The sequence below is a fragment of the Nicotiana tabacum genome, chromosome 16 (assembly GCF_000715075.1).
Source record: "Nicotiana tabacum cultivar K326 chromosome 16, ASM71507v2, whole genome shotgun sequence".
Taxonomy (NCBI): Eukaryota; Viridiplantae; Streptophyta; class Magnoliopsida; order Solanales; family Solanaceae; genus Nicotiana; species Nicotiana tabacum.
This window is the reverse complement of record NC_134095.1, coordinates 31,328,467-31,342,204: the sequence shown is the minus strand read 5'-3', so window position 1 is coordinate 31,342,204 and position 13,738 is coordinate 31,328,467. Positions and strand designations below refer to the sequence as shown.

Sequence of the window (13,738 nt, the reverse complement as noted above, 5' to 3'; positions counted from 1 at the left end):
CGCCAAACGACATAATCTATCCAAACATTGTATTCATCAAACAATACAATACAATACAATATGATACATTACAAAACGATATGTAACAACCATCCAAACAAGCTGTAATGAAGAATGGGGTCACTTTATTTTAAATATTTTTCATCAAGGAAAAATCCTTAAAGAAATTTGACTTCGAAAAACTGCGTCACAAAATTTAAGAAAATAAAATAAAAGGATAGAGTAGGCTGTGCTTTGTTCCATTTAAAGTAAGAAAATACTATTTGCCAGCATTTGGGTCGACAATGCATGCATAGAGAATTCAGTCTTTTTTTAATGTATAAAACTTAAACTTCTTTCAGAAGAATTTTACATATTTTTAACATTATGAAGTAAAATAATATCTATACGAGAATTCTCAAACAATTTCTCAGAAGATAACAACAACAACGATCCAGTGCATTCCCATAAGTGAGATATGTACATAGCCTTATCCCTACCCTGGACGAGCAAAGAAACTATTTCCAATAGACCCTTAACTAAAGAAAAGATGAAAGAAGCATTTATATCAAGTAATGACAGTACAAAATATTTAGAAGAATTTTACATATTTTCAACGTAATGAAGTAAAAAATATCTATACAAAGACATCTCAAACAATTTGCCTTAGTCATGGGAAGGAGGTGCTTCTAAACGTATATAATCATACATGATCCCTTGGAAAGGACTAGTTGCATTTGCTTGTGTCAAATATATTGTATTTTCCCCTTCAACAAGCATGTCACCCTGCAAATTCACATTGAACAGCCAGTAGAGACCATGAATTCCATGCCTTGCTATCGCGTTATCCTTCCCTATCAATCCACTTGAGAATAGAGGAGTATTCATGCTTGAATCATTGATGCGAACCTACAAATTATATTTTATGATTTCCTTTATCGTTGACTCGACAATATCTAATTATGATTGAAAAATGATGAAAAAACTATGCTATACTTGTAATTCAGCTTGTGCTACAGATGCAAGTGCCAATCTCAGTGAATAGGTTTCATTTCGATTAACACTGTCAAGTTTGAATTTTATTTGCCATGTTGTTCCTGTATACGTCTTCTCATCCTTTTTCCTAACATACCCAAAAACCCAAAAAAAAGGGAAGAAAAATCACATTCAAATTTGATGAAGATATCAAATATAGGTCTTCCCTGAAGTCTACATATAATTTCAGAGTAAAATATAGTAATGATTTAATACTTTCTTTACCTAGTGACTTGAGCAAAGAACCAATCTTTTTTATAGTCACTCTCTCCAATTGTAAAGACTATATCACCATTTGGATACAAGTCAGTGTATCTCTCCCATAGCCCGTACTGTCTAAACCTGAGGAAGATGATGATAGTGAGCAACAACAACAACAATAACAAATCCAGTAAAATTTCACAAGTGAGATTTGGGGAGGATAGTGTGTACGTAGACGTTACACCTACCCTGGGGAGGTAGAGAAGTTGTTTCCGAAAGACCTAATGCGCAGCAAAATAAAAAAGATAAAAATTAAACTTTCAATGATGAAGGAGAAAGCTAACTTATCAGGATGATTAACAAAGAGTTTGTTGATATATTTTGGATCTGGATCAGGAATATAAAACTCTCGTGCAGAGCGGTCAGGAATGCCAATTTCCCAAAGTGTAGGTCCATTTCTTGGGGGTTCAAAGACAAGATCATCCATCTCAATGCTGCAACCTGATTTATAACATGTTATATTTAGCTCGTAACGATCTTGAAAAGCTTGAAAATAATGGTCTAATTGTAGTACCTGAGGTAATTGTAACTTTAGTGTCACTTTTGTAATCTCCAATGAATCCAGGGACAAATGCATACAAGTTATAGTCGCCTGCTCGTATGTCACTGATTACATAATAGCCTTCCTCATCTGCTTTTGTCCAGAATTGATAGTCCTGATCAACATCAACTAGTATTCAAATTGTTAAAAAGGCAAAATATACTCGTAGTTTTCGAGTGATTGAGCTTTTATGTTCCCCTGAATCACCTTGCATTCTCTTTGCCATGAACCAGCTTCTCCTGGTGGAGCCAAGCCAACATATGCACCAGAAGCATATATCTTATCATCTTTGAAGTACCTAAGCTTGAAAAAATAATATAAGTAGAGCCAATGACTGTAGAATAATTGTTCTTCCAAGTCCACCACCTACCTCCAAAAGAAAAAAGAAAAATGTGGTAATAGTAACAAATAAGCAAGTAATACCTGTCTTGGACTAACAATCTTCCACTAATATTACCGCGTTGAGATGATGATGGAAAATCCTCAGATGCTGGAAAACTGTAAGGCCAGCTTTGAACTTCTACCAGCATCTGATTTTTGCATTCCCAACATTAGATAGTCTAGTTATATCAATAAGGACAATCACAAAGATAGCAATGAAGATCGCTCCGTTGTACCATAATACTAGTTTCCTTAAATTATATACCGACACCAAAAGAATTTTTACACCATCATTGTAATTTAGCATGTTATATGTACCATTTATTATGAGTTACCAATACATGCTTATTAAATAGAGTTACGTATAATTGTCTTCTATCTGACCTGATATTTCTTACATTATCAGCGCAAAGAACTTAAACTCTTTCCTTAATTATACCTGTTCTTTGGCATCCTCCCAGAGAATTAGGGGATCCTTCCCTCCAGTGACAGAATTAAGATATATAAAAACTGGTCCAAAGATTTTTTTCCATGACTCTCCTTCTCCAAACTTTGGAACCAAATCTTCTCCTGCATAGTGGGCACTGAGAAACACCTGTAGAATACATCATGGAAGACAATCGTGAAAAGAAGAGAAAATCAAACTGTGTTTTGTGACTAGAGTCTGGTCCAAATTGAAATGCTTGGTTATTTTTGTTTATTTAGTGTCTCAGGTCCAAAGAAACAATTGAAGAGGAAGAAAAATGTGCTAAAGTTTGTGATTACTCACAGAAAGAGCAGTTGGACCAACATGAGAAGTGAGGTTTTGTTTAAGGGGTCCCCCAGATCGAAATTCGTCACTAGGAATAATTATCCAGAACCCCAGTGGTGGATCCATACAAATCCATCCATGAACTTTTAAATCTTTGTCCTCACTTGAGTATTGATACTTGTCATCAACCTGATAGCATTAATCAATCAAGAATTACCCAAAAAAGGACTCACGTAGACCCTAATAATGAACCACAAGAAGCATTTGATAAATAGAACAGTTTTGCCTCTTCAGCAGCCAGTTAATAGAAGTAACATTACTGACACATTATGTAAATGGATAAATAGAGATGCAGAGACGTGTGTAACTATCTTATCTAAAACCTTAAGTTGTTAGAGAGAACATACATTTAACGGGAGTACTTAATTATATTATACATCAGCAAATGGCAGAAGAAATTAGGTACCTCGCCTTTTAACTCAGGCTCCACAGGATTGACAAGCAGGACTGCTTCAGGATAAGCAAGTGGTTGTCCTCTATCTGGTAACCTGTCATCAGGTAAGGGCATGTATCTCTGCCTGTTATCTGCCATTGCCATGTAATGAAACCTGGTTGATGCTCAAAATTAATTAGACAATAAAACATCCTTCATACGTAAGAGATGACATCGTGCCTTTGATATCTACAAAACTTTAATCACTAATATTATACATTTTGCTTTGTAAGTATGAGCAGAGGCGGACTCAGGATATGAAGATTGCGGGTGCACTTTCGAATTCAACGAAAATTTACTTTGTTTGTAGGGTGTCCACTGCTAATATATCACTATTTTCTAAAGATATATACATGTATACATGGTCAAACTTTATGGGTGCTGATGACCCATCTCCGTGCAGCATAGGTTCGCCTCTGAGTATGAGAACTTAAAAATAAAGAAAAAGCTATCAGATTGGATGAAGAGAAAGTAAGTATTACTTGTCTTTTCTGAGCTTGAATGCAATCCTAGTCTCGTCAAGGTTGAAACCAGGCCATACCTCTAAATGTTCATATATTGCATAAGAATAGAAACCTGAGGAACCTTTAAGCATTATAAACCTGAACATTAATTCATACTTCTGGTTAGTCATCAAGTATAATCTCTTTTCTATTTTCTAGGTAAAAAAATACTAACAAAAATTTAAAGAAGGAAACAAAACGAACCCAACCTTTTGTCTATGTTTAGGGGAATGAGCTTGTCCTGAAGTGACACATCCCAAGTCCTCGAGAAGGAAAGCTCTATTTGATCATCTCTTTCCAATATGACCTTATAGGTTGTGCATATGAGCCTACATTATATTGGAGAAACAATCTTATTGCTCAAAACAATTTGGTTTTACTAACAGTTTTTGTTTAAAGTACTTTTTGTGGGAATATTTTTGATTATGGATAATAGGATTTATCAAAACTTAAGGCGTGTCAAGGACACTATCCTTTAGGATATTTCGCCATACAATAAAGAATAAAATTAAGCGTATCCCATAGGATTCAACAAGCTTTTCCGGTTATTAAACTTGGAACAGAACTAGCAGAAAATTCAATAAAGAAACCCAACATATAGGAGGAAGAAGAAGATTCGGAAAGTTGTGTTAGAACGGGTGTCTTTAGCTCTTCAAAGACTATGTTTATATAGGCGTTTCTCCAACGGCTAGTTAATTAACGACTAGTTTAACTCTATTAAAATGTAAAATAATTTACTAAATAATAAGTAGATGTAAATAATACTTCAAATAGAAAAGATTTCCAAACCATGATGGGCATTATCTTTTGGGATATCACTAATTTTTAACACTTTTTGTTTTTGGGAAGTCAGGGGGTTGGGGTAGGGTATACTTACCTTTCAAATATTCCTGTAGTTCCTTTAGTCCCAGCTGAACTCCAGACAACATCCCAGTACCTAGAGGAAACATTTACCAAGTGTTACATTTAATTCCTTTTGCAAGGAAAACTTAGTTAATTCATTTAAATGATGAAAAATAGAACTTAAACATTTCTTCTTGTTTTTCTTAAAGAGAAAAAAAATTAGAAGCATTTGACTTATTGGCTATTTTTTTCCATTGTAGCAGACATGAGCTAAAGAAATTTACCCTCTGTTTGTTTCATCATCATTTAGAATCTCAAGCAAATTGTCGACGCCATTGTATTTGATTCCAGTTACAATGCCATCTGGTACTGATAATGTCACCTGGAGTATACCATTATCCATCACCACCTGTTGAAGAATTTTAACTTCATGTTAGTAAGCTTTAACTATACTTCATTAAAACAACAAATCTTCAATTTTTTTAGCTGCTATGTATTGGTTAAGGAAAAAAATTAATGGCTTTGATCGTATACTTAAAAACTAGTGAAGTTAGCCTTCATCTAAAAAATGAAAATGCTCTATTCTTGTAAATACTATGCTTCGACTACCACATACAGTCAACATTAACAACAACAACAAAACTCAGTGTAATCACAAGTGGGATCTGAGGAGGCTAGATTGTACGCAGACATTACCGCGCGCTACCTTGTGAGGGTAAAGGGGCTGTTTTCGATATATAGCAGTAATTAAGCACTGCCACATATAATCATAGAAAAAAAAACATCTTTCGTGCTAAATGATATATATAGTGATGAATGAATAATGATTGATTACATGGTGATCATCGGGAAGGTGCAGCTGTACTCCGGGTGCAGTCGTCATTGATCTTGTTTTTTTTTCTTTTTTCCGACGTCTTCTTATTAAATACTGCAAACCTGAGATTAATTTTCTTCGCTTTATTCCTCAATAAATGGAATTAAGTCGAGAATATGTCAAGAAACAAGAGAGACTATATATTGACCTCTTCTGCAGTTTGGCAGAAGCAGAAGCATGCAAGGAGTATTAATATGCATGCATATGTTTGAATCAAGACCTTTCCTTGAAATTTAAAAGAAAAAGAAAGGAAACTTTTGATGATTTTAGCAATTTTCTTATCACTTAGCTTACTCGTCAACACTAGTTTGGTACAATTACACATATTTTTAGCGTGTAAGAGTCGCCAAACTGAAGTATGCCATAAGCACAACTGATCATCATGAAATTATGACTAAAGTGTGAATACTTGTAAATTTAATTTCCTAATGGACATGCTTAAAGAATATTTCGATTACTCTAATGGAAAAAAACTGAATTTACATTGTAGGTGATCGTGGCATGACACGTGGACTGGTCAAATTGTCAAAAGATAATAAATAGCCAAGAGGCACGGGCTACAACAGATAAGGGAAAAAGAAAGCAACATAGGTGTGGACCGTTACTAAAATAGGCACAAGTCTCGTACCTATTCGAGTCATTTAAAGACCGAAGATAATATAATAACATTTAAGTTTATTAAATAACTAAATAAGTCAGAAATCTAGCCGTTGCAAACTTTAAAAATATAGTTATTTTCAAAAAAACTAGACCTTTTTAAAAAAAAAATGCACTTAAGGCCCATGAATCCGTCCCATCCCGTTTGTTAGCAGGACGGGATGAGACGACCGTTTCATCCCGTTTGTCCCGTGCCACCACCGTCCCACCTAAATGTCGTCTTGTACCGTTGGACAGCCTTAGTATGAAGTGTTTTACCTTTTGGTGGGCCTACCTAACGCAAATTTGGATCATCGGACTTTCGATACCGAATGATTAAAAAAAAAAAAAAAGGAAACTCATAACCTAAAGTAATTATTTTAGCTATTGAGTACTACTTGGGAAAGGGACCTCCATAAAATTACCTAGCCACATTGACTTTGTAATGCAACTTAATTGAACTTATTCTATACTCTATTCATAATCATACGCTCAATTATTTAGCCCATAGCACGATCGGTTCTTTTTTCTTAAATTAATTTTCATTTGGCTTGTTTGCAATGCAACTTTTGCATCATGTGACTGTCTAATTTGTCAAGACATAGTTGGTTTGTATTAATTAAAAAAGAGTCACTTTGGCGTAAAGACATTCAAACGTGAACAAGTTAAGTAAAGAAAGCGAATCCTTCGTTGGGAATTGGGGAGTACATGTATATCTTCTATTATTTCAAGAAACTCTAATTAAAGTTTCTATACACGTTGAACAGAGCATCCAAAAGGTAGGAATTCATCCTCCAAATCATAAATGGTGGAAAACTTATGCAGGTTTACTTCAATATTAAAGAATTTAATTCTAGCTGCTGCAGGTTCTGTTTTGCAATATGATTGTGCCAAAGCATTCACAGATGTCACCTCGAGTTCTTCAGCAACAGGACCAAGTACAGTATAGTCTTATTTACAATATGGTGCATTTTTTTCATGCATAATATTTAGGTTGGGTGCACGGGTATAAACATCATTTTTAAATTAAAACAAATATATAGAAGAATAAACTTTATGAGAATGGCCGGAAAAGGCTATTAAGAAAGCGTTAAATAAGCTTATAAGCAAATCAAATTAGTTTATAAACACTTTTTGATAGTTGATCACTCGGTATACATCAAAAGTGCGTGTAAATCAAAAATAGCCAAAAGTCAACGGATGATCCAACTTTGGTTTGTTCAATATTTTTGCTATTTTATCCTTAATACTTTTGAATCCCCGAAAAATTGTTCTCAAAACAAAACACCTAACTCTCTATACTTCACATAAAAAACCAAACATATATGTCAACTATTTATTATCACTTTCAACATTTTTGTCATTTGTTTATAAAATCGGCTTCTAAAACCTAAAAGTTTTGTAATACTTACTTTAATTCAATCAGCTAAGCCAAATAGGTTCTAAAATATGGTCTTTAAAAAACATTGATGAAAATGATCTTTGCCGAGGAATAAGCTTTTAGCTATTTATTACTTGGTCAGCAGTTGTCAACCATATTTATGTTTCAATGCAACTTGAAAAACTCGTTTTCTCACATCAAGTAGAACAATTTTGATCTAGTGCAGGTGGTAATAGATAATGGCGTATTCCAACTCAGATTGACAAATCCAGGAGGGAAAATTATTGGTATTCAATATAATGGGATTGACAATCTGCTGGACCTCAACAACCCAATCTTAAATGGAGGGTAAACCGCACAAATACTTTTTTTTTATTTGTTTTTAATTTTCACGGAAATGTTTTAAAATGTTTGGTTAGTGAGTGAAAATGTTTTCCGAAGAAAATTTATACTATTAAATATTGATAATTATATTAGCAAATCGGAGAGTGTTTTGATGAAAATTTTCATTAATAATATGTATAAATGTTAGTTGAAGCAAGTAATATGAAGTTAAAAGTTTAGATAATTGTCGGTTCGAACTACAAAAGAATCCTACTAAATCTATTCCTGCTTTGAAGACACCTACAATTTTGAATGGGAGCCTTGGAGCAACGTAAAGTTATCTTTGTGTGATCGATCTTTAGGTCATAGGTTCGAGCCGTGGAGATGCTTGCATTAGGGTAGGCTGCCTACATTACACCGGGCTAAAAAAGAAAAAGAAAGTATTATCCCTTTTAAAGATTGCAATTACATTAATACATTATTTAACATGGTAATAAATCATGTAATCAAACTCATTACTTTAGGTATTTTACAATGGATATGCAGATTCTGGGACTTAAACTGGAGTGAACCTGGAACTGCTGGAACAAGAGGAAAATTTGATGAGTAATGTTTCCCCTTAAAGCACAAGCATGATCTGAAAATGCATGTAATTTATCATAATTTCTATATTAGTGTTCATAATTAGCTGTTTTCCAGGATTGAAGGTAATAGTTTTAAAGTTATAGTGGAAAATGAAGAACAGATAGAGCTCTCATTTATTAGGACATGGGATCCTTCACTTCAGGGCGAGCATTCCCCGTTAACCATAGACAAAAGGTTTTTCCTTTTTGGATAACTTTTTCATACACTGATATAAGGTAATTTCAGGTTTTATGGTGGTGATTTCTTTAGTAGCACTGATATATGGTAATTTTCAGGTTCATAGTACTTCGGGATTCGCCTGGTTTTTACTCTTATGCTATTTATGAACACAAAGAGGATATGCCGGCATTCAACCTCAATGAAACCAGGATAGCTTTCATGCTCAGCATAGAAAAGTACTGTTCTCATCACTCCTAGATATTTGATCTTGTTGCATACGTCTGTATTTCCAACAAGGACTAAACTTTCTGTATAAAAACTTCGTTTTCAACCAAAGATTGGAAACTTTATGTATGAGAGACTGACTTCTGAAAGCTGAATTTTGTTTTGTTGCAAGAAAAAAGATGTATCCCATTTACAATGTACTTAGTTCCCTGTAGAAAAAACCCGATGCACTAAGCTCCCGTTGTGCGCGGGGTCCGGGGTATGGCCGAACCACAAGGGCCTATTGTGCGCAGCCTTACCCTGTATTTCTGCAAGAGGCTGTTTCCACGGCTTGAACCCGTGACTTCCTAGTCACATGGCAACAGCTTTACCGGTTACGCCAAGGCTCCCCTTCTTAGTTGCCTGTACAAATCTGCTGAATTAATAATGAAGTGATTTACTTGTATCCAACTTTTAGGTTTCGGTACATGGTTATGGCAGATGATAGGCAAAGGCTAATGCCCCTCCCTGAAGATCGCGTACCTCCAAGAGGGAAGGAATTGGCATATCCAGAAGCTGTCCTGCTTGTCGATCCTGTTGAACCAGAATTTAAAGGAGAAGTATATATAGCACTCTCTGAAGTGCTTCTACGATGACATGTATAGTCACAAGAAGCCTTAACACTAATGTTATCCTTCCAATGAACAGGTTGATGACAAGTACCAATATTCGTGTGAGAACAAAGATAACAAAGTCCATGGTTTCATATGCTTAGACCCTCCAGTCGGATTTTGGGAAATAACTCCGAGCAATGAGTTCAGAACAGGTGGACCTATCAAACAGGATCTTACTTCCCACGTTAATCCAACTACTCTGGCTGTATGTAGCTAATAACCTTTCAACATTTGAATTAGTTTTAAGTTTTACTGATCAAAATGGTTGATTTAGATGTTCGTGAGCACTCATTATGGAGGGCAGGATTTCGTGATTAAATTTGGATCAGGTGAACCATGGAAGAAAGTTTTTGGTCCTGTTTTTATATATCTCAATTCTGTAGCAGACAAACACGATACACTTTCCCTTTGGGATGACGCCAAAGAACGGGTATTACCTCTAAGGATGCTTGCACTCAAAGCCTATTTTTGCACATATATGATATCCCTCGACGTGTATGATCTTCATCGTCCTGCTCTGTGTTTGTTAATTTAGATGCAGAAAGAAGTTGACTGTTGGCCTTATAGTTTCCCAAGTTCAGAAGATTTTCCAAAGGCGGACCAAAGAGGTGCCATCCGTGGTAGATTACTAGTCCATGACAGGTAGAACTTCAAAGTTTCGCACCTATTTAGAGAATAGTTGCTCAATTCAATCAAAAAATGAAATAAATAAATAAATTAATCAACCTATTTCTTTTTTGCTTCGTTCCAAAAAGAATGACCCCTTTCTAAATTTGGAAGCAATCTAACTTAAACTTTGAATTCTATCCTCGCTGAGAAGTTTTAATAGCTACATAAATACTTTGGCAAATGTTATGGCTTGTTTAGGACCACAAATTTAAAGTCTACATTTCTTTTTTAAATTCTCAAATAAATAAATTAATTAGTACTTTGCTAATTTCATATCAAATTCAAGTTGTGTTGAATTTTGTATTGGCAAAGGTACATAAGCAAGGAGTATTTATCTGCAAAGGGTGCTTTTGTGGGGCTAGCTCCACCTGGAGATGCTGGATCATTTCAAAGAGAATGCAAGGTAAGAAGCCAGGAACACTAAAATGAACCCAAAAATATTAAAGTAAAAATAGGAATAAAACACTATAACAGAGTGCTTCTGGAAAAAAAACACTAACAGAGTAAGTTACACTGTATTTTACTCTTCAGGGCTACCAATTCTGGACAAACTCAGATGATGAAGGCTATTTTACAATCCGAAATATTCGTCCAGGGGACTATAACCTCTATGCTTGGGTACCTGGCTTCATTGGAGATTACAGATATGAAAAATCCATAGCAATGGCTGCAGGTTCAAATCATTTAGAGGTTGATGTTGGTGAACTTGTGTATGAGCCTCCAAGAAGTGGTCCTACATTGTGGGAAATCGGCATCCCTGATCGTTCTGCTGCAGAATTCTACATTCCCGACCCTAATCCACAGTATATTAACAAACTCTACGTAAATCAACCAGTACACAGGTTAATCATCTCCTAGAGGCAATTTTACAATGATCCATTAAAATTGTTTTCAAATAGAACCTTCCCTTCTTGATAAGATTTTTCTGATTTATCTTCATGTATAAGTTGCATATTATTACCTATTATTGCTTCTGGTTTGTTTTGTTTAAATCTCGCTGTTGCTTATGCTTCCTTCCCCTAACTTTTTTATTTTTATATATTGCATTTCTGTACTGCTTATTACTGTGCTTACCCGAGCCGAGTATCTCTCAGAAAAAGCCTCTCTACGACTCTACCTGCACAAGGTAGGGTAAAGTCTACATACACACTACCACTCTCCAGACCTCACTTGTCGGAATATACTGCATATGTTGTTGTTGTTGTATATGCCTATAAAGCCTTGTTCCTTGTTGGGGTTCTACCAATTCAATATTTGAAGCTAATAGTCCTTTTTCTTTTTTCCAGGTTTAGGCAGTATGGATTATGGGAGAGATATGCAGATTTATATCCAAATCAAGATTTGGTTTATACAGTTGGAAGTAGTGACTATAGAAAAGATTGGTTCTATGCTCAAGTGACCAGGTAGTACATATGAATTGTAAGCTTTGCTTATAATTGAAACAAGGATTTAGGATAAATACATATAAGCTGATTAGTTAAAACAGTAATACTGGAGCTCTTAGTTTCAATATTCAATTTTTGTTTTCTTTAATTTGAGCAGAAAAGTGGGTGATAAGGCATTTGAACCGACAACCTGGCAAATTAAATTCAGTTTAGATGGCGTTGACCAAACTGGAAATTACACACTGCGAATTGCACTCTCATCTTCAACTCAGTCGATATTGGAGGTATTCTGGCATAAAATATAGTCTTTCTTCTTCCCATTTCTCGATCAAGAGCTCATAATTTCTGTGTACATCAAACTATTTTAACCAAGCAACATGAGATTTGATGTTATGTGACTTATGTCTTAGGTAAGGGTGAATGAGGCAGAAGCAAATCCACCCCATTTCTCAAGTGGATTGATTGGAAGTGATAACGCGATTGCCAGGCATGGAATCCACGGGTTATATTGGTTGTTTAACGTGGAGGTAGCTGCAGGACAACTCCTTCAAGGAGAGAATATCATATATCTCAAACAAGCATGGAGTGTCAGTGCTTTGCATGGGATTATGTACGACTATATTCGTCTGGAAGCTCCTCCTCTTTCCGCCACACACTTTCAATGGCGGATCCAGAGGAGGTTCTGTGGGTTCAACTAAACCCATTTCTTTTGTTTTAAACTGTATATGTATGCATATGTAAACGAAAATAAAATGTAATGCATACATTAAGATTCACATTCATTGAACCCACCGACTGAAGTAAAAGTAATGAGAATGATAGGATCTTTCGGGCATAACCAATCTTTGTTCAAACTCCATTTAGTGCCCTCTCTATACGTATTATCCCGAGGATGATTTACCTATTCAAAGGTCTCTGCCAAAACCTTTAAGGGCCATTTGAATGTCCACCTTCTTAATTTGAAGATCCTCCACTTTGAAGTTATGTGTCATGACCCGCCACACCATCATGCCACATAGGTGCCACTTGGCATATATTTTTGTCATATGGAAGGGTTACATAAATTAGGGAAAAGATCTTGGTGGAATATTCTAGAACTATGGAGAATTTCCTTAGAAAAATGCTAGATATTTATGCATTTGTAGGAAGGTTCTAGAGAAATATAGAGATTTCCTTAGGAAGACCCTAGAACCCTATAGAATTGTTAGGAAAGTCCTTAGAAGAATCTAGCTGTGTAGAATATTCTAGAGAAGACACTTAGTTGTAAATATGGAAGGACTTGTAAAATAATTATTATTTACATACTAACTCCTAGGTGATTAGTATAAATAGGGGGCATTCATTTGTAATTCAGGAACCAAGCAAAACAATCAAGTTCTCTCTAATACAAAAGCTTCCTTTGGCAATTCTCATGTGTTCTAACATTTCTTAGCGATTATGAGTGTAGTAGGACTGACTTGGCATAGCAAGAACGTGAGCAAGTTATGCAAGATCGTGAGTGAGTTGTCAAGTGCCGCACGTGCACTTAGTTTAAGACTAAGGACGTGACATATGTCCTTGAAAACCACGAAACAATGCGTTTTCCCAAGCCGTCTGTAACAAACCCTCAACATCGACTATGCTGAGTCCTTCAGTTGCAGAAGCTGCACATCAAACGTTTATTCAGTCTCTAGACTTCTTCCCAAATCTCAGGACACAAAAATAATTATACATCCTATGGAACTAACCTATGGCTGAAAGGTCTATGTCAGTATCGAAAAAGATCCTTCTCTGCATCCTTTTCGATTTGACTTGCAGGATCTTCAGCTGTGCATCTTCATCTGGTAGATCTAATTGCAAGCGCAATTCAAATCTCCCTGGTCTACAGTCACACCAAGATATATTCAACTAAAATATATCAAATATATAGAGGGATAGATGGGCAAGGTAAATTGCAAAAGCTATTTTACTTTCCACTTCAAAACTATTTCGAATAGAATATGAATAGCACATTAATGAAA

The 13,738-nt window shown here is 35.3% G+C and overlaps 2 protein-coding genes across 3 annotated transcripts; one reads left to right on the top strand and one right to left on the bottom strand.

Annotated features, from left to right (window-relative positions):
* Positions 1 to 519: 519 nt before the first annotated feature.
* Positions 520 to 5,867, bottom strand: LOC107831685 (uncharacterized). Of its 2 annotated transcripts, XM_075232702.1 has the most exons (15): positions 5,623 to 5,863; positions 5,072 to 5,196; positions 4,822 to 4,881; positions 4,154 to 4,273; positions 3,924 to 4,043; positions 3,415 to 3,556; positions 2,967 to 3,137; positions 2,637 to 2,792; positions 2,240 to 2,346; positions 2,024 to 2,114; positions 1,790 to 1,931; positions 1,560 to 1,716; positions 1,240 to 1,356; positions 976 to 1,102; positions 520 to 888 (listed from the first exon to the last, which is right to left on the bottom strand). In XM_075232702.1, the coding sequence occupies exons 1-15, from the start codon at positions 5,668 to 5,670 to the stop codon at positions 646 to 648; spliced, it is 1,926 nt and encodes a 641-aa protein (XP_075088803.1). In that variant the 5' UTR covers positions 5,671 to 5,863; the 3' UTR covers positions 520 to 645. The 2 variants fall into 2 exon arrangements, 1 of the variants encoding a protein (XP_075088803.1); XR_012699971.1 differs by lacking the exon at positions 976 to 1,102 and having other exon boundaries at positions 857 to 888; positions 1,240 to 1,716; positions 5,623 to 5,867.
* A 1,057-nt stretch (positions 5,868 to 6,924) lies between these two features.
* LOC107831686 (uncharacterized) lies at positions 6,925 to 12,570 on the top strand. The gene is made up of 15 exons (XM_016659469.2): positions 6,925 to 7,076; positions 7,164 to 7,235; positions 7,905 to 8,026; positions 8,549 to 8,608; positions 8,702 to 8,821; positions 8,923 to 9,042; positions 9,489 to 9,630; positions 9,719 to 9,889; positions 9,959 to 10,114; positions 10,220 to 10,326; positions 10,666 to 10,756; positions 10,885 to 11,195; positions 11,640 to 11,756; positions 11,896 to 12,022; positions 12,149 to 12,570. Exons 2-15 carry the CDS (start codon positions 7,179 to 7,181, stop codon positions 12,434 to 12,436), a joined length of 1,989 nt encoding a protein of 662 aa, XP_016514955.2. The 5' UTR covers positions 6,925 to 7,076; positions 7,164 to 7,178; the 3' UTR covers positions 12,437 to 12,570.
* Positions 12,571 to 13,738: the final 1,168 nt, after the last annotated feature.